General features: G+C 47.0%; 1 protein-coding gene across 8 annotated transcripts in view; it reads left to right on the forward strand.

Moving 5' to 3' along the window:
- AMOTL1 (angiomotin like 1) overlaps positions 1–19,851 on the forward strand; it is a 108,323-nt gene that overhangs the window by 62,786 nt on the left and 25,686 nt on the right. For all 8 annotated transcript variants that reach the window (XM_085310265.1, XM_085310264.1, XM_085310266.1 and 5 more), the window contains 3 exons: positions 11,411–11,699; positions 17,057–17,201; positions 18,115–18,204. In XM_085310265.1, the coding sequence (XP_085166391.1) occupies positions 11,411–11,699; positions 17,057–17,201; positions 18,115–18,204 (524 nt within the window). The remainder of the gene's footprint in view (positions 1–11,410; positions 11,700–17,056; positions 17,202–18,114; positions 18,205–19,851) is intronic.

The raw sequence follows: 19,851 nt of genomic DNA on the forward strand, positions 1-19,851 counted from the left end.
GCAGTCACTGCAGAAGAGATTTATATTGTCTCCATCTGGTCTAAACTGCTTTTCATTAAAATAAATGAAAGAAAAATGAAGCCATCTCAGCAGTTTCAGTGATACCAATGTCATCTGACTTCCCCCTTCTGTATTACTGTAGCTGGTGTTTCCTCTAGGAGTGAAGAGGGATACAGGATTGAGGAAGGTACCTTTTTGTTTGCTGAAAATCAAGTGGGCTTTAGCAAGACTTTCTATGCTAAATGTGGATCCCTGCAAAGAAGAAATATGGTATCCTGTCCCTCTCTTAACTATGGGGACAAGGTTTTAAACTTTTTTCAGGATATTTTTCATAGCAGATTGTGATTTTCCCCTGCAAATCCTAACATATCTGCTCCCCAAGTGCTTTCCATCACTAACAAACAATAGTGAATTCTGGAGTTGTGAGTCCAAGTCTTCAGAAAGATTTTGGAATAAACCTTTATGTTTACAAGATTCTGGAGCTTTTGCTTGTTTCTTAAGCCAGAGGATACCACAGTGGCTATGTCTTGCCTGTGGAAAATCTTCTTCCATTCCTGGCCRTATCAGCATTTGATAATGGGAATATATATCCCTGTTTCATAGAATCAGTAAGGTYGGAAGGGACCTCCGGAGATCATCTAGTCCAACCTCCCTGCTCAGCAGGGTCACCTAGAGCATGGCAGACAGAGCTGCATCCAGGCAGGCCTTGAAGATCTCCAGAGAAGGAGACTCCACAGCCTCTCTCGGCAACCTGGTCCAGGGCTCCATCACTCTCACAGGGAAGAAATTTCCCCCTGACGGTCAGGCAGAACTTCCTGTGCTTCAATTTCTGCCCATTGCCTCTTGTCCTGTCACACGGGACAACTGAAAAGAGTTTGTCCCCATCCCCCTGACACCCTCCCTTCAGGTACTTGTACACATTGATCAGATCCCCCCTCAGTCTTCTCTTCCCCACGCTGAACAGGCCCAGCTCTTGCAGCCGTTCCTCATAGAGCAAGTGCTCCAGCCCTCTGATCATCCTCGTAGCCCTATGCTGGACTCTCTCCAGTAGCGCCATGTCTCTCTGGTCCTGGGGAGGCCAGAACTGGACACAGGACTTAAGATGAGGCCTCAGCAGGGCTGAGGAGAGGGGCAGGATCACCTCCCTCCACCTGCTGGCAACACTCCTCCCAATGCACCCCAGGAGACCATTGGCTTTCCTGGCCACAAGGGCACATTGCTGGCTCATGGTCAACTTGTCATCCACCAGCACTCCCAGGTCCTTCTCWGCAGAGCTGCTCTCCAGAAGGTCAGCCTCCACCTTGTACTGGTGCCTAGGGTTATTTCTCCCTAGGTGCAGGACTGCACTTGCCCTTGTTGAACCTCAGGCACAGCCCTCAGGTGTGTCAGCCACTCCTCCCAGCTTGGGATCATCATCAGACTTGCTGAGGAGGCACTCAGTCCCCCCATCCAGGTCACTGATGAAGAAGTTGAACAGGGTGGGACCCCGTACTGAGCCCTGGGGGACACCACTAGTCACAGACCTCCAACTAGACTCCATGTCACTGAGGACAACCCTCTGAGCTCTGCCTTTCAGCCAGTTCTCAATCCACCTCACTGTGTACTCGTCTAACCCACACTTCCTGAGCTTGTCTAGGAGGATGTTATGGGAGACAGTGTGGAAAGCCTTGCCGAAGTCAAGGTACACAACGTCCACTGCTCTGCCCTCATCTACCCAGCCCATCATTCCATCCTAGAAGGCTATCAGATTGGTTAAGCAGGATTTCCCCTTGGTGAATCCRTGCTGGCTACTCCTGATCACCTTCTTTTCCTCCATATGTCTGGAGATGGCATCCAGAATGAGCTGTTCCATCMCCTTTCCAGGGATGGAGGTGAGGCTGACTGGCCTGTAGTTGCCTGGGTCCTCCTTCTTGCCCTTCTTGAAGACTGGAGTGACAYTGGCTTTCTTCCAGTCCTCAGGCACCTCTCCAGTTCTCCAGGATCTTTCAAAGATGATAGAGAGCAGCCTGGCAACAACATCCGCCAGCTCCCTCAGTACCCGTGGGTGCATCCCATCTGGGCCCATGGATTTGTGGATGTCTAGCCTGCCCAGAAGGTCTCTAATCCTCTCCTCCTCAATCAAATGAAAGTCTTCCTTTCTCCGGACTTTCTCTCTTGTCTCCAGGCTCTGGGATTCCTGGAGGCTGCCCTTAGCAGTGAAGACTGAAGCAAAGAAGGCATTMAGTAATTCTGCCTTCTCTGTATCCCTTGTCACCAGGGCCCCCGCCCCATTCAGCAGCGAGCCCACATTTTCCCTAGTCCTCCTCTTGCTGCTGGTGTATTTGAAGAAGCTCTTCCTGTTGTCCTTAACATCCCTTGTCAGACTCAATTCCAACTGGGCCTTAGCCTTCCCCACAGTATCTCTRCCTACTCTGACTGCATTCCTATAATTCTCCCAAGTAGCCTGTCCCCTCTTCCACAKTCTGTGTATTTTCTTCTTCTGTCTGAATTTGGTCAAGAGCTCCTTGCTCACCCATGCAGGTCTCCTGCCCCCTTTGCTGCACTTCTTACTCATAGGGATGCACCGCTCTTGAGCTTGGAGGAAGTGATGTTAGAATACTGGCCAGCTCTCCTGGACCCCATTCCTTCTAGGGCCTTAACTCATGAGATTCCTCCAAGCAGGTCTCTGAAGAGCCCAAAGTTCACTCTCCTGAAGTCCAGGGTTGCAATCCTGCTTGTTGCCTTASTTCTTTCCTGCAGGATCCTGAACTCCAGTATCTCATGGTCACTGTGCCCCCAACCTTCACATCTCTAACCAATCCCCCTCCCTGTTGGTAAGGACAAGATCCAGCAGGACACCCTTCCTCGTAGGCTCTTCCACCATTTGTGACAAGAAGTTATCATCAATGCATTGCAGGAGCCTCCTGGACTGCTTGTGCCCTGCTGTGTAGTCCCTCCAGCAGATGTCAGGGTGGTTGAAGTCCCCCATGAGAAYCAGGGCCTGTGATCTTGAGGCTACTTCCAGCTGTCTGTAGAAGGCCTCATCGACTTTCTCTTCCTGGTCAGGTGGCCTGTAGGAGAAACCCACAACAGTGTCCCCTGCCCTTTAATCTTTACCCATAAGCTCTCGACTGCCTCCTCCTCCTCCACCCCAGGCAGAGCTTGATGAATTCCAGCTGTTYTCTCACATAAAGAGCAACTCCACCACCTCGCCTTCCTGGTCTGTCTTTCCTAAAAAGCACATAGCCTTGCACCATGATCAGCAGGCTGGTCTTACAGACTTCTTYGTGATCCTGTCTTTCTCCCACAGGGCAACATCACTAATGTCTCTTGAACTACATTACTGACAGCTACAGAGAATAGTATTTAAAGTTGGTTTCCTGACTGCTGAAATCGTACCTAAAATCAGTAGATACCTGAATCTGAGGTTAGTATCTAGACTCAAGGCTCCCATCAGTGAACATAAATATACACTTTTATGCACCTTTTGCTGTCACTGTGAGACAGAAGTAAGTCTAAGGTAGCTTGAAAGACTTGCACCCTAGAGTTGCCTGTTTCTCTTCACTGCTGCAGCTGCAGCATCTGCTGTAGATACGTGAAGTTGTGAGATRAAGTCCATTTTTGAGAGGTAAAGTAGGCTAGCCTGTCCTAGAGGCAAAGGAAGGCAAACCATTCAGAGAAAGATAAGCTGAATAGGTAAGAGGAGGCTGTTTTAATTATGAATGTAAATGTCATGGTATGTTGGAAATGGAGTCCTTGCTGCACAGGCAAATCCTCCTTGTAGGGAAAAGAACATYGTGTGCATAGCAGTGCAGAAGGGGACTTTTCTTTTCAGAACACTTACAAGAATTTTATTTTCATTGCTTCCTAAAACTGTCCTGTTTTATAGAGCAATATATACCATTGTATATACCATTTCGTGGTGGTCAGTGTTTCTTGTTCCTCCATACAACTACAAATTGCTCCCCCCACCCCCCAAAAAAAAAAAAAAAAAAAGAAAAAAAGAAAAGTCCTCTATGATGGTCATTTTTGCTCCCAGGGGTTCCAGTCCAACAGGTGGATTAAGACAGTGCCTAAATATAAAGTTGTGGGGGGCCTTGTTGAATTCTGCGGGATTCCTCCTGAACAGCAAGGGAGGTCCATGGCCAAGTATTTTGTTGAATTTGGATCATTGTTAAGACATTACATAAGCTGCATTGCAAGTTGTACATCATTTAGARAGTGCAGTCTGTGAGCAGGGCATGGTATCCACTAATTCTCCTCTCTTCTCTGATACAYGGCCCTGGAAAGACTGACTCACTCTCTGTTTTGCTCTCTCTATCCCTAAAACCTTAACTTTTTCTTCTCCTTTGGATTACTGAATAAAATAGGAACCCTACTTCTGAAATAATGCTAGSTTTTTAATACAAATGTTGCTTAAGGTGTTGTAGAAGTATCAAAAAACCATAATATACCACAGTATCATGCTTTTAAAAAGAACAATTTTGAATGAAAATGTGTTYGACTGTAAGATTTTAACCTCCTCTAATGTAGACTAAAATCAACATTTAAAGCACAGTAGAAGCATTTGAGAATGCTATTCTTAGTATATTATGTCTAAAGGCATTCAGGATAATCCTTATTCKTTTGTTTATTTGGAGTTTTATATGAGCACTTGGATGTGACCTAAGCAGATGTTATAATTTCTCCTATTTTCTACAAATGTTGACTTGTTAAGATGAATTGCTGTGTTGATTTTATTGCATATACACTCATTTTACAGTTGGCTCAGTTACGTAATTAAATTTGGACAAATGAAGCAAGTAAGGCCCTAGAAGGAAGGGGAGTCCAGGAGAGCTGGCTAATATTCAAACATTACTTCCTCCAAGGCCTGTGGCTGACCTTCTGGAGAGCAGCTCTGCAGAGAAGGACCTGGGAGTGCTGGTGGATGACAAGTTGACCATGAGCCAGCAATGTGCCCTTGTGGCCAGGAAAGCCAATGGTCTCCTGBGGTGCATTGGGAGGAGTGTTGTCAGCAGGTGGAGGGAGGTGATCCTGCCCCTCTCCTCAGCCCTGCTGAGGCCTCATCTTGAGTCCTGTGTCCAGTTCTGGCCTCCCCAGGACCAGAGAGACATGGCGGTACTGGAGAGTCCAGCATAGGGCTACGAGGATGATCAGAGGGCTGGAGCACTTGCTCTATGAGGAACGGCTGCAAGAGCTGGGCCTGTTCAGCGTGGGGAAGAGAAGACTGAGGGGGGATCTKATCAATGTGTACAAGTACCTGAAGGGAGGGTGTCAGGGGGATGGGGACAAACTCTTTTCAGTTKYCCCGTGTGACAGGACAAGAGGCAWTGRGCAGAAATTGAAGCACAGGAAGTTCCGCCTGACCGTGAGGGGGAATTTCTTCCCTGTGAGAGTGACGGAGCACTGGACCAGGTTGCCGAGAGAGGCTGTGGAGTCTCCTTCTCTGGAGATCTTCAAGGCCTGCCTGGATGCAGCTCTGTCTGCCATGCTCTAGGTGACCCTGCTGAGCAGGGAGGTTGGACTAGATGATCTCCGGAGGTCCCTTCCAACCTTACTRATTCTGTGATTCTAAGTAAACAGAAAATCAGATGCAGTTAATCCTCATGATGTTTGACAGTCATACTTCAAAAGGAGTAATGTAGTTTGTACTAGTTCAATTTGTCAGATGGAAAATACTTCAGAGAGTCTCTCTTATGCCCTTAGCTACAGAGAATCTTATGTCTGACTGTTGTTACAGCATGTAAATTTTTATTAGCTCAATGAGTGATTTGTAGCTGAAGAAAATGGAGATACAGAGTATGTCTCCTCACTCCTTAATGTAAAGCCAGAGAGACTGAAGTGTACATGAAAAATTAAAATTGATGGGAAGCTGAGATTTCCCCAAATTACCACATCAAGAGTTCCTGCAAGTGTTTAAAGGTCTTATATACAACATACAAATTACACTGATTTATAATGAGAAAGAAAAAACCGATATATCTCCTCTAGTTTAGATTCAGAGATCAATATAAATTGTGCTCTGTTAGTATAAGCTTTTCCCACAAAGAAGCCTATGCAAGTCACCTCTGTACTAGAATAATTGTGTCCAGACAGTTGGGCTTTTTTTTGCATAAAATCCGTGGTGGCTTTTATTTTGGAAACGACAAACAAACTCATACCTAGCTGAATTAATTATCCTGGTAAAACTTTTAAGTGTAGATCAGCTGTCAGATGCACTGAAGAGGTGCAGCTTGCTTGACTGCATTTGCAAACACCAGCTGAGCACATATTGCATTGCAAGTGACATTCACTTGCTCTGCCATTTGTGCCCTTCTGTATTGTTCAAATTTTCAAGGAAAAAAGAAATCCCCCTTCTGGTCCCTAGCAAATGCAGAATGGCTTTTTCTGGCTTTTACACCCCAAGGAACCCTAAAGAAAAAGGCACGGCTTGTGGCCTGGTGGGAGCACCTTGGGGCATGGTGCTGTGGACACACTGGCCTCCTGAAATTGTTTCTGATAGTGAGGGATCACYGGGAAAGGTGGTTCCATTGGTTTGTATTGTGAGCAGTGTTGGGAGGGAAGCTCTCGGGAAGGTAAATCAGGAGGCTACAGCCAGGAGCCAGGTCTCCTTTTGGTGTAAATCACTGTCATCTTCACAGAATCAGAGATGTGGATGTTGGAAGGAACCTCTGGAGATCTTCTCATGTAACCTCCCTGCTCAAGCAGGGTCACCTAGAGCAGGTTGCCCAGGACCCTGTCCAGATGGCTGTTGAATATCTCCAAGGGTGGAGACTCCACAATCTTTCTGGGTAACCTCTCCAGTGCTCTGTCACCCTCACAGTTTTTTATGTTTAGACAGAACTTAGGTAACCTTATCTTAGGTAAGTTGGTGCTGTTGAATGGACCACATCTACRTTTTTGCTATGATGAAAGCCTAGCTGCCTTGAATGTACCTATTTTTCCCTAATGGAGCGGGACATAGGCTCCTGGGGCAGCCCAAGCTCTGAAGTAGCTGTTGGTTCCTGCCTGCTCCTGGCAGTGGAGGCCTGGCCACAGGCATGTCGGGGGGAGAACAGGACTAATTACCCAGCGCGTGGAAGCCAGCACTGCTTCCCAAGCTGGTGTCACCACAGGGCAATGTCAAAATGAGGATCTGGCCCTACAGCCCATATCCAGTTGGTCAAGGGGCTGCAGCAGGACTCAGCCCTAGAGAAAGCTGCCCATCAGTACCCCACCGTATCCCACAGCTGTCCTCCTGAGCGCCCCACGGAGGTGATGCCTCTGTCTGCTCAGCCCTTGCACAAGCATTGTTTCGGTTTGCTTGCAGGCTCTGGAAAGCGATACTGCCGCGGTTTAGACTTGGCTGACATTTTGCAGGATATCTTTGGAGCAGGGGGGGATGCATGCTTCAAATTTCATGGTTGCAGAGTTGCGGAGTACGCTAAGAACCAGAGCCAAGCAGCTACGCTCCAGCAGAGCCCTTTCGGCTCTTGTGTTGGGTTACATCCACTGACAGCCTGCAACCTAGGGCTGTCTCAGCCTTCTGAGATCTGAGAAGTTTCAGTTTATGAGGAATTTCCCTGGATTAAAATGTTCTAATCCTGAAGATGTATACAAGTGATCAGCACCCGAATTCAGACACTGATCTCTTGCCCCTGTCTGTCATGTGAGTCTCTATTGGCACAGGTATTTCAGCCAGTGGCAGATATCCTTTTGTAAATCCAGTTCCTGGGGGGAGAAGCTCCTGCCAGTCATTGCCTCATGTGCCCTCCAGCATTACAGTTCCCAACAGCTAAGGTGGCAGAAAAAGCCTGCACCCATGTCTCTGCCAGTTTGTTTCAGTTTGACGTATTATTGTCCACAAAGGCATTGAACTCCAGAGGAGGGTGAGGCTGAGAGCTTGGAGCAACTTCTCAGACAGTGCTGGTGTCTGGGGCTCTGGAGTTCTTGGACTCTCTGCTTTCAGGGAATTTCAGGGGAAACTGGGACCCATTTTGTTTTGCAGCCCTGGACTCCCTGAAATACTATCTTCTATTTCAGGCCTCACTGTCAGATACATCATCTGAGAAGTTAATGCGGGAGTTAGTGGATACACTCCTTTCTGGCAATACCAGTGATGACAAATACAAGAAAATGACACTACCTAACATACCAAATTAATGTGATATGCTCCCCTTCTGCAATGCTTTCCCTTCCTGCTGAGGCAGCGTCAAGCACAATGCAAATCTTCACTCCCTCTTGCAGTCAGTTTGAAAGGAGAGAAGAGCCACTGTAGCATCCAGCRGGTCGGACTGGATCTTGGCTCCAGGTAGTGTGCCATGCAGTGAAGGTGAGGGGGCTTGCGTAGCTAGTGCAGTTCCCCTTCTCTTGTTTCTCCATTGCCCAGCATTGCTGTTGTGTCGTATGCTGCCAGGATGGAGAGCGGGAGTGCGGCAACAGGAGGAGAGCTTTTACTGGCAGTGATGGAGCAGGAAACTCAGCAAGCTGACCTGTCACCAGCCATGGGTAGTTCATGCTTTCCTTAGCAGAAACTCATGTGCTTGTGAAATAGTGAATCAGAAGATGATCTAGAGTAGATTACAATATAAAAAATACTAACATGAAGATAAAGTCAATGCAGCAAGTAGTCTCAAGTGTTTACCATTCCTCTTGCCTAGCRGTACTTTCTTCTACTTTGCAATGTTTCTTGATGATAGCAAGTTCTGTGGGCCATAGGTTTCACAMGGCACCTCCCCAGCTTGTTTACCTTGAGAAACTTTTATTCTCTTTTTGTAGACGTTTAGCTATTAAGTAATTAGGCTGCATCTCTACCAGAGAAATAATGTGCTTGAGAGTCTTCTTGGGGCCATCTAGCCCAGAAGGTCTCTGATAACAAGCTCTCCTAGCCTGACTGGTACATCCACACTGCCCTCAGGGAGTGACCCTGTGCTGTGCTCTTGAGCTGGACCAGATGTCTACTTTTCCAGTGAAGACAGAACTTYTGAGGTGTCTAAACTGGGCTGATAAAAGCAGACTCGAGGCAAAGCAAGCTCTGTGTAGGTGGCTCCATGGGCAAGGCTGGCCGAAACCAGCCAAGGCAGGGAGCCCACGCAAGAGAGGTGSTGCAGCACGTATTAACATAGCACACGGCATGCAAGTCTGGGGTGGGCATGGGCTGAATGCTGCTTTTCATTCCATTTCAGCCCTTTTCTCTGCCAATGTGGCTGTTTTGGGCAGAGAAAGAGGGCCAGGATGGACATGCTAGACTATGTGTGTGTGTCATTCTGGGGGCTGYAAAGGCTGTGTTTGTTTTTCACCTGTTTGGACAGAAGATACTGCTGAATTGCCAGCTTTGGTTGCCATTGTGTGACTTGATGGTGACAAGCTTGTTAGAGTAGAGATGCTAGCTTTTAGCACGGGACTTTAAAAGTGCATTCGTTTTTCATTTTTCTGCTGCAATCTAAGGCAGTGACAGGTTATTATCGTTGAGAATAGAATYAGGCCAACACTGAGAGCTTTTGAAAACCCCACTTTGAGAAGCTGTGTAGGCTCTGAAGACAGTGGTAATCATATTTATTATGTATTTATATAGCACAAAATTGCCTGTATAAAAAAATACCAGTTGAAGGTTTGTGAGACCAAATGAGCTAAATACATCTTATACTGAGATCTCCTGCCTAGCATAGGGTACAGAAATAAAGGCAGTGATGCTGACAGCAAACCTAATAGCTTGCCATTAACCTAGAATGTAACTTTTAGAAAGTGCTTGATTGCAAGACTCCAGGTGTGGCAGAGCAGGTGGCGTTAAGCAGCCAGCTTATTTTCTGGTCATTGTAAATTGGGTTCTGTTTTTTCATAAGCTCTACTCTATTATGTAGCATATTAAAAAGCACTCTGCTGTCAACCCTTTCAGCCTCTATATTATGACTTTTATAATGCCCCTTTTTTTCTGAGCTCAACCTGGCTCCCTCTGTCCCCTCCTCTCCTCAGAGCTGATGCTGATGCATTCATGTGGCAAGGCCAGTGAGACGTGGACCTGAGCTAGCTAAAAATGGACTACTTTTACTTTTTCCTGGGTTAGATTTTGACGGTCTCAGATCCCTGCACTGACCTACAGCCTGGACAAGTGAGCAGCAGTGTTGGCCCAAGGTAGAGCATGGGAATGAAGGAGATGGGCCACAAGAGACCAGGGTGTCGGGAATGCTGTTTGAATCTGCTTGAGCTGCCGTGGGGCTGACCCTGAGATGATAATATTGGGCTTGGGAGGTTCCAGCTCTGACATATGTGTCCAATGTGACCAGGATTGAGTCACTTAGGCCTGCGTGGTGCAGAAATGTCTCAGTCAGCTCTATGCATGCTGGCATTGGCAGCTAGGCTAAGGAATAGCTTAGGCTCTGCACTGTGGGGCTGCATGGTTTCATTTAACCTGACAAAGTTTCAAAAGTCCAGTTGACATTGTCGGATCTCCGTGCTGCCTCTGGTAGCACRGGCAGGGTTAGGTACATGGAGAGTGGCATGGGATCTGGTTAAGACAAGCTCTGAGCTTCTTTGCCCTGAATTATCCTTTTTGCAAAAGGGACAGTCTCACTTCTCCAACTTGCAGGACGTTGTGAAATGCATGACAGATGTGAGGTACTTAGGTCACAACTGAATGCCAGCCTCAGAGTTATCCTCACTCTTAAAACCCCTACCTGGATTATTCTCCAACCACTGTAAACTCTGTGATGACTCTCTGTGATAGATTGAAGAGCCCTCCACTGTCAGAAAGCCTAGCTCAAATTAGGTTCACACAGACTGTGACCAGCTCACTTCTTAACCTTCCCTGATACAAGACTGGGGGGTGATGGATGTGTTTAGTCATCAAGTGACATAATGAGGTCTTGCACTGTAAGATGGCTTTCATTATTCGGCATGATTGATCAGGGCTGTCCAGCCAGCAGTTCTGCRGCAGCCCTTCCCTTAGCTGCTTGCTAAAGCTATTCAGGGACACTTCACTCCCATCRCTTCCTTTCGTCTCTTAATTCAGCCCATTCGCCTGCCTTTTCGCTCCAGGCAGGGACTGATTTTTGAAGGGTAAGTAACACATCCCTTGTGTTTCATTAGAATCCATGGGCTTCAACTTCTCCGTGGTGGGGTTTGTGGCAAGGCAGGGGCAGGAGGAGGCTGGCGAAATGCAGCAATGTTTGCGTACACCTAGGCAAAAAAGCTCTTTTCAGCTCAGCGCTTCTTTCATCCTTTCATRCCAAATGTATACCTCACTGTGAAGAGCAGGCAAGGAGACGATTCACCCAGTTACCGCTATGATTGTTGATATTTAGTACCGACTASAGACCAGAATCATGACCGTATGATAATAATCTTATTAATAAACCATATAGAAACTACGCGAACGCTCTTGCTCTCTAGCTACTTAGTGCATTTTCAAGGATGCGCCAATCTAACGCCTCCCCCTGCGCTTGCTTCCCTGCAGCCGACAATGCCAGCCACCTTTCCCGTCGGCGCCGGTGCAGCAGCACAGCCCCATGTCCTCGCAGACCTCCTCCACCTCCGGTCCCCTGCTCTCAGGCACATTGCCTCCACTTCCAGCACCCGTTGCTGCCCAGCCCACACCRGGCACGCCGCCGGGCCAGCAGCTGACACCAGACGCCTTTGCCATCGTGGAGCGAGCGCAGCAAATGGTGGAGATGCTCTCCGAGGAGAATCACATGCTGCGGCAGGAGCTGGAGGGCTACTACGAGAAGGCAGATAAATTGCAGAAGGTACGTGAAGGRTAAACACGGGCAGAACAACTGTCCTAGCACTGCTTCAGTTGATACCCACAAGYTGGTCCATGTGGCCCAAGCTGCCTCGTGTCACCACACTAGTGGCATGATGGTGGCCGTCTCTAACTGCTGCTCCTGTGTGATGCATCCAGGTGTCTAATCCCATGGTATGAGGCCTGTGCACTCCTCTGCCATTGAGGTGYGGCAGGGCAGCCTGTCAAGCCTCCTTCTCCTGGGGACCTTCCCCTTCCATCCTTCAGCATCAGCCTTGCAGGAGTAGCCTGTGTGGAGCATGGTCTCCTGCGGAGTCCTGCACAGCATAGGCTTGGCGCAGAAGCAGTGCTGCATGCAAGGAGCATTTGAGACAAATTTTTCCTGAGCAGTCTTGTTTAACACAGTATGCTGAAATTATGCCCCACTCTCACTGAGAAAGTGTAACAGCCTACAGTGGGGTTGACTGCTGTTCGGAAGTTTGTTAATGTGATTGAGACAGAGGCTTTCGGTGACTACTAGGTGGGTTTCTAAAAGTTGACTATAGACACATCTAAACATGGTGGTTCAAAGAGCACTGCCATCTTCCATCTTAYCTGAAAGAACTATTTGATAAAGATTTTGCCTAGAAACCCTTTGCAGAGGGATCCTGCACCTTCTTTCTGGTATGCACACTTTGCATCTCCAGTGGAGAAGAGCGATGGGTTGCTCACTGCCTGGGATGACAGGGGAAGACAAAAGTGAAACATCAAGTCAAACAAAGTAATGTTTCTTAGAAGTTGGAGCTCACTGAAGTCAGAGCAGAGATGCTCCCCAAATCTGCTATCTTTGGATCCATAGGGCCTAGACCAAACAAATTATTTAGGATACAACAATACTGTTTCACGTATGACTTCCTACTTACACACAAATGGGCTTGGACTGCAGGTCTTTTCCCTGCAAAATTAGGAGTCTAAACAGGAGTTAAAATTTGCTGTGTTTGTGTTGGATCAGGGTGTTCGTGGAAGACACCTTTGATGGGAAGAGAAGCAGCTCTGAAAAGCCATGTCCCCTGACCTCAGCTTTGAGAAAATCTGTGACCAGAAAATTCAGACAGGTTAGAAAAAAAACCCTCTTGTTCTGCAGGTGTTATTGTCTTTGCAGTATCCTCCTCTGCAAGCAGATGACTTTACTGCTGTAGTCACAGAATTTCCTAAACTTAGTTGAGAAATTTTTGCAGCTATGTTATTTATGAAGACATCTATAAAGATTTTAATCCTGACTTCTCTGTGACATTTGCGGACAAAAATAAATACTATTTTTACAAAGCCTCTATTGTTCAATAAAAGATATGTGAGTATGATGCCCTAAAAATACTCAGATTTTCTTTTACCCTCTTAGAAATGGCGTTCTCTTTATCTTGGATATCCTAGGAGTCTATTGCATCAGACACCAACAGAAAGGTATTCAAGTGTGGACTGAAGTCTCACTTAAGTCAACAGAACATGGACTCAAATCCCATTGACTTYAGTGGAATGTAAGCAGATTCTTAAAGGGAAACACATGCTCGAGTGCATTCTTTCTTTAGGAAAATTTCCTGAACCAAAACCTCAACACACATTATCCTTTCTTTGCCATTTTTTCTGTGTTTGAATGCCTGGACAAGGAAGGTCCCATAGCAGGCTCCTGTATTTCCACGCTTTTAGCTATACATCACCTCTAAAAAAGCCCAGTGAATTAAATTATGTACTTTGGATGTGGAAACTCTTCCCTATTGCTGGAAGTGAAAGGGTCACAGGATGTACTTTTTTTTGTCTCTGTATAACAAGTTTACTGTAGGTAGGGCAATCCTCCCTCCCTTGCTTTTATTCATAACAGAACAGGAGAAGAAATTAGAGAAAGAGAATCAGCATGGCTTAGAGAGYTCCCTGGGCATTAGTATGGGCAGATGAACTTTAAGGCTGTCAAATTTGAAGTTATGTCTGAATAGACATTTTGCRGAGAGGTACAAGGTAGTGATTAATCCCTGTGCTGTTGTCTGGTTTTCTTGTCTAAAAAGAGCTGAGGGAGTTTTGTGCTCTTTTTTTTTTTTAGTTTTTCTGTGCTTTGCTTTCTCCCCTTTATTTTTGWTTTTGTTTGAAAATGTTACCTTACTGAAGTTTAGTTGCCAGGCTAGACTACTACTTCACAGCATCATGTTGTGCGAGTTGTTTGAGTGCACTGGCACTAGAAGCTACAAGGAAGAGAAGAGATAATTTTTTTTTCYTAGTAGAAAGGAAGGAAAATCACAGAACTGCAGAGAAACATAAACACAGTTTTTCAGGATCCTTAATGGTTGGTCTAGGGGTTTTCTTCTGCCCTCCCTCGCTCAGTTTTGCTCAACGCTGGTGGAGCCTCTCCCTTTTCCTGCAGCGAGTCCTTGTCGTTGGGGCTGGAGGAGACTCGCGTGGTGACATGTTTTAGGAAATGCTGGGAAAAGCAGCTGCCCCTGCTTCAGCAAACAGTGCTGGGCAGGATGGAGGGGCTGTGAAAACCCCTGCCGGGCCGGCAGGTCTGCCTGGTGGCGATAGCAGCTTTTGGAGGAGTGGGGGCTCGCGCAGGAGGGGGCGTGGGAAGCAGCAGGCATTGAGCACCCAGCTGAGCATGAGGCCCTGTGGAGATGACGCAGCTGAGGATCCAGGAGAGGTCCTTAAAAATGATAAGAGCTTGGCTAAACCTTTCTCTCAATAAGAGAGTTAGACAAGCTCAGTTTGCTTAAATGCTCAAGCAGAGCARTGCGAGGTAGCTTGAATATAGTCTATAGACTATAGAAATATAGTCTTGAATATAGATGGCTTTTGCTGGTAGAGGTCACATTGATCTAAAGGAAAAAACCATAGCAGGAGCAAGTAGCTGAAACCAGTTCAGTTCAACTAAAGAGGAATTAAAGTGTATTAAAAATATGAGAATACTTAACTATTGGAACAGTTTTCACTGTCGTGAGCCAGATTGTCCATCATCTGACACCTTTAAATTAACCTGGAGGCCTGGCTCTTCTGCATGCCATCGGGTGTGGGCACACCGTACTTTATGTTGTGGCAGAGATAGTGCTAGATAGAGGCCTCTTGCCTTGGGATCTCTGACTCACTGATGAATTGCACGCACCACATTTGTCTTTCCGGATCACTGTGATAGAGGAAAACGTGATTGGGTGCTRTTACTTGAGTAAATAGTTGACAGGTTGTTTTCATACTAGAAAATTCACCAAACTCCCCCCCAGATTTTCTCACAGAGGATCAGACTTTTTAATGAGACTTCATACAATTTTATACYGTTACTGATATGAGGAGGAAGAAAACCAGTAAACTGTGTTTGAACCATAGGATTTAGGCTGAATTTTGAACACTAGATCGTATTCCCTAGATCGTGCTGTTTTTAAGTCTGCTTTCCTGCTGGTGGGAAGTGAATTCGTTGCCGATCATTCTGAGTACAAGAAAGGATACAAAAAAAAAAAAGATTTTGCATGCATTGTACAACTCTTAGAGCAATGCAGTTTGGATATATTCAGCATCCCTCTGAACATGCTGTCCCCGTAGTCGGAGCGTGCCTGGTATCTAGTTGTGCAGCAGTGGAGTGGGGAAGGAGTAATTAGCTAAAATGTACCAGTGCTTCAGGGAGGTCCTACTAAAAGAAAGGAAAAAAAAAAAAAAAGAAGAAGTGGAAAGTCAGAATAATCAATTTGTAGTTCACCTAAGAAAGAATTTCAGGACATAGCCTATGGTTTAGTGCCACGGGTGAGCTCTGAGCCCTGGAGAATTGCTAGTTGGGGGCTGATGTGTGTATGGTACCTTGTAACACGGTGCATATAGGGGAGCAGCGTGTATGCATGTGAAATATATGTTAACTGGTAAACCACCATGTGTTTGAGATATGTAATGTGCTACTTGGCAAGTTTGGGGGCTGATTCAAAGCTGTTGTCACTGGTTTCATTGGGCTTTGAATCTTGTCATTTGTTTCACTCTTCGTGTCTGAGCAAATTGAAAGCAAAAATCAAGAGAGGGCAACTCAGTTTTCCCARCTTCTGACCCATCACGGCTTTGCCTGGCTTTGCTCCACCACGTGGTTTGGAGATGCTGCRAACCCTCAGGCCTCAGCTGCAGCCAGCTTGGCACCTGGCGTAACGGAGAAGCGCAAACGCTGGCCGGTGTAACCTGGCAAACAGCGTGCGTGACTGACGCAGAGCTCCCGGGGCTGRAGCTCTTTTTCTGTTAAGCGCTGCAGCTGGCAAATTAAACCTAGAGCTTCATCGGCCTTGGYGAGGGGCTTTCCTTGGGCAGTAAGCAGGGGCGGCTTCGCAGGTCACGAGTCCGTCCCACCCCTGACTCAAGTGGCTAAAAATGCACAAGAGGTAAAAAGGTTGCCAGCGTAGGGGGTGCATATTACCTCTTGCTATTCAGTTATTTCTCCTGCTTTCGCGTTACCAAGCTTTTCTCCGCAGACGGGAGGGAAGGGCCAGGCGTACAGGAGCAGATTCCCACATCAGTGCTGATGATTACTGCAGCATTGATTTCACCGAAGCGATAGCATTTCACATGAGATGATTAGCTTGCTAAAGAAGCTGGAGCTGATTAACCTGAACAACAAAACTCTCCCTGTGACTGACTCTCCTCCTGTGAGGCTTTGGGGTTCAGGTTTAAGGTGCGAGTTCACAGCTAAAGGCTGTTTTTGTACTGCCCTGTCCATCAAACCGGACAACGTGCAATTTGCCAGTTTTCAAGGAGATAAAACCAAGAACATTGAAAACCCAAAACAAGAGCTTTGGTTTCTAATAGAGTCTCTTCTTTCATATAGCAGTCTTCAGTCAAGAGAAATAAGAATGAGCAGACTACGATAGTTTGCAACTGAAATGAGGTCAGAGTCTAGCCTAAAACATTTATAGTGGCACGTAGCGCTTAGAGCTGTGCTTTGGATTGAGGAGTCATCCCTAGTGGCAGAATAATAAATCTTGTCTCCTACAAGCCTTTCTAGGAAAGAATACAGCCCACGCAAATACGCGTGCTCCCTCCGCGCCTGCACGGCTTCAAAGCGGCGGCCTCGGCAGCTGAAGGCGGCGGATCGGCTGGTTACATCATGTCGCTCTCTGGCTGCCTCCGAGTCTGCTTGGAGGCAGCCGGCCGGGCGTCGTGGCGTGCACGCTGGCCCCGGGGCGGGCAGGATGGCTCGCGCGGCCGTGCCGTGCCGTGCCGCGCCGCTCCGCCGATGCAAATCCTTCTGACGGAGCCGTGGGCTTGCGTGAGACATGGAGCGGGCATCGTCCTGACGCGCTACCCCTCCTTCGGGGCACGCYGGCGTCCGCGCGGCACGCGTTCCTGCCCGGCTTTAACGGGAGGTCTCTCTCCTTTCAGTTTGAAATAGAGATTCAGAGGATTTCGGAAGCTTACGAGGGCCTGGTGAAGACCACCACTAARAGGGAGTCTCTGGACAAAGCTATGAGAAACAAACTCGAAGGAGAAATTCGGAGGCTCCACGATTTCAACAGGGATCTCCGCGGTATGTTAAGTTTGCTTGTTTTTTTTTTCTTTTTTGCCCCAGCTGACACAGCGTTTYGCTTTTCACAAAGTAGCAGGCTTCAGATGAAGAGTTTCACACATGTTTTAGATGAATTTGAGCGATCAGGCTCCACTCACTGACATAAGATGAGACTGCTATCAAATCCTCTGGCAAAATATGAGACGGCCTCAAACGCTGCCTTTAACGCTTCCGATACCAGGCTGACTGCAAGAGCACCCTGTCCACAGGTCGAGTCGAGCTCCAACAAAAATGACAGCAAGTGGCAATACAGTGCAGCCATGCATAAATCTCAGATTTGGCTACCTCACTAGCCAGTACACATCGTATTATCAAAGATATCTCTTTTTAGTATAAGTAACATGAAAATTGGTAGAGCCGTCACCCCGATAGGTGCTCTTTGGTACCTCCTTGTCCAGGGAGATGCTCTCTGCGCACTGGGCCAGGGGAGGCTCTCCCCACACCGGGGGACAGCTGCAGAAAACTGCCCCTCTGCCAGCGGAGCGCATGGGTGCCTCTGCCCCTGGGCAGTTCCGGGAGCAGCCCCCCGCTCTTCCGGGGAGGAGGGCACAGTTTGCTGCCCAGAGCAGGAGAAACTCAGACTGMAAATACAGCATGCACGTTTTGCAGTGTGAAAAATGAACTGCTCGGACAAGTCCACTGTGGATGGCCAAGGCTTTTCCCMCAGCTTCTGTAAATCAAGGCATTCTCAAAGACACAGCTTCGTGGAAGAAGTCTAGGGCCTCATCTTTTATGTATGTGTCAGCCTCCATTTTAATGTCCCCCTTCAGAGAGTGTATTTATACTGCACTACTGGCAAGCATCTTATTTTCTTGGTTGGCCTACAATTTTATATACGTATATTTATACTTAAAGTATTTCCTGTTTTGTGCAGAACGACTGGAGACTGCCAATAGGCAGCTAGCCAGCAGAGAGTTTGATGGGCATGAAGATAAGTCGACAGAGGGCCTTTATGTCACTCAGAGTAAGTACTGCATTCATCTGTTTTGAAAACACACATGCGTGTCTATATGTCTCTCTCTMTATATATATATGCTATATATGTATGTGTATGTACTGGAATGGAGGTGAATATTTTGCTATTATTTTTTATTTTCCTTATGGCTTGGCTTTATTCAGCTAATTCATCATATACTCTTATTTAAGCTACCGACTGGATTGTTTAGACTGTTTTTTCTGAGCACCAGAACCAGGCAGTGGGAGTTAATGGTAACACAGCTTAGCTTATTTTTTGTAAATATTTATCTGGAATTGTGAAGTGTTGCTTGCAGGGATCATCTCTCGAGATTCGTGCTTTTTAGAGAAGCCAAATTCTACTCTTGGCTGGGAAGAATCCAAAGCAAACTCTGTTGATTTTATTTTCAGTGCCATGTGTTGACTAACAGGAAGGAGAGCAGAGTTGGACGCCTCCTTTTCACTAAGGATTGAAGAGACAAAAATTCTCCAATTTCTGCCACTCTGRGAAGTATCAATTCCCCTTAAGTTTTAGGCTCCTATAATGACTGAGCACAGTGCTATGGTATTTCCCTATTATATTCTAATGGCTCCACATGACCAGATAAACCAAAACCCAAGCAGCCTGATGCCATATCACAACGCGTAGCTGCTCGTATACCCTGAGCATCTGCTGCTCACAAGAATGCATCCACAAAAGTTTGACCGTCTAAGAGTTGTGCAGCAGCTTGCAGGTTTAAAGCGCATTGAAAGAACTATTCTGTGTACAGCTGATCCTTCTGCTTTATTTACTGCCCCAAGAGCTTCCATGGAAGCTGAGCTGCAAATCCGTAGCTGGAGAGCCGGCTGCTTCCATGAATGGTGCTGTGCGTAACAGCGCTCTGCAGGCCCACCGCCGGCCCGGCAAAGCCCACCTGCCTCTCCAAAGGCAGGAGAGCCTCTTCCTAGCTCCCACCTGCAGCGTTGATACCAGCACAGCAACACAGCTGATACCTTGGTGTATGTGTGCACAATCCAAGAGCAACTCTAGGTATCTTTCCCGTGACTGTGTTAGCTTTGCCATATTAACAGATGCCGTGGAGGCATGCCCCCAGGGCAGCAGTGTGTTAAGATAAGACTATAGCTATGGAAGCCTTGCCGTGTCCTTGGGAAGCGGTCAGACTTAGTCACACCAGTGCAAATTACAGGCGGGGGGCTGCTGTCTTCGCGCACGATCAGACTGGCTGATTCCCCGGACACTGCTAGCTGCAAGGGCTGGGTGAAACCCCCAGGATAGACCGAACACGAGTCAGTTGCCAGAGCATAACCACGCTCTGTGTGTCTAATCTAGCAATAATCCTTTATGTTCTGCTCTCAGCACGTTACTGCTACCAATTCACAGCTTATGAACAAATATAGCTTCTAGGATCCTATCGCATAAGGGGAACTGGATGCTTGGAGTGTCTCCCTGTCTAGGCCAGAGAGCTAAATGTTACCAATGTGTTGTAAAGTGCTTCTAAGAATAGACAAAGTGAACACACATAAAATAGGCCCTCTTTAGTCATGTTTCTTGGGCTGCTCTGCTATACAGAATAATTAGCTTCATATTAGAGTATCAGGCAAACACACGCCTCTGGAAGCTCGTAGAGAGTTTCGCTTGGAAATCCTCTGGCAGTCC

Source organism: Rhea americana, unplaced genomic scaffold (assembly GCF_003343005.1).
Source record: "Rhea americana isolate MKP2758 unplaced genomic scaffold, rheAme1 scaffold_314, whole genome shotgun sequence".
In the NCBI taxonomy this organism is placed as follows: domain Eukaryota; kingdom Metazoa; phylum Chordata; class Aves; order Rheiformes; family Rheidae; genus Rhea; species Rhea americana.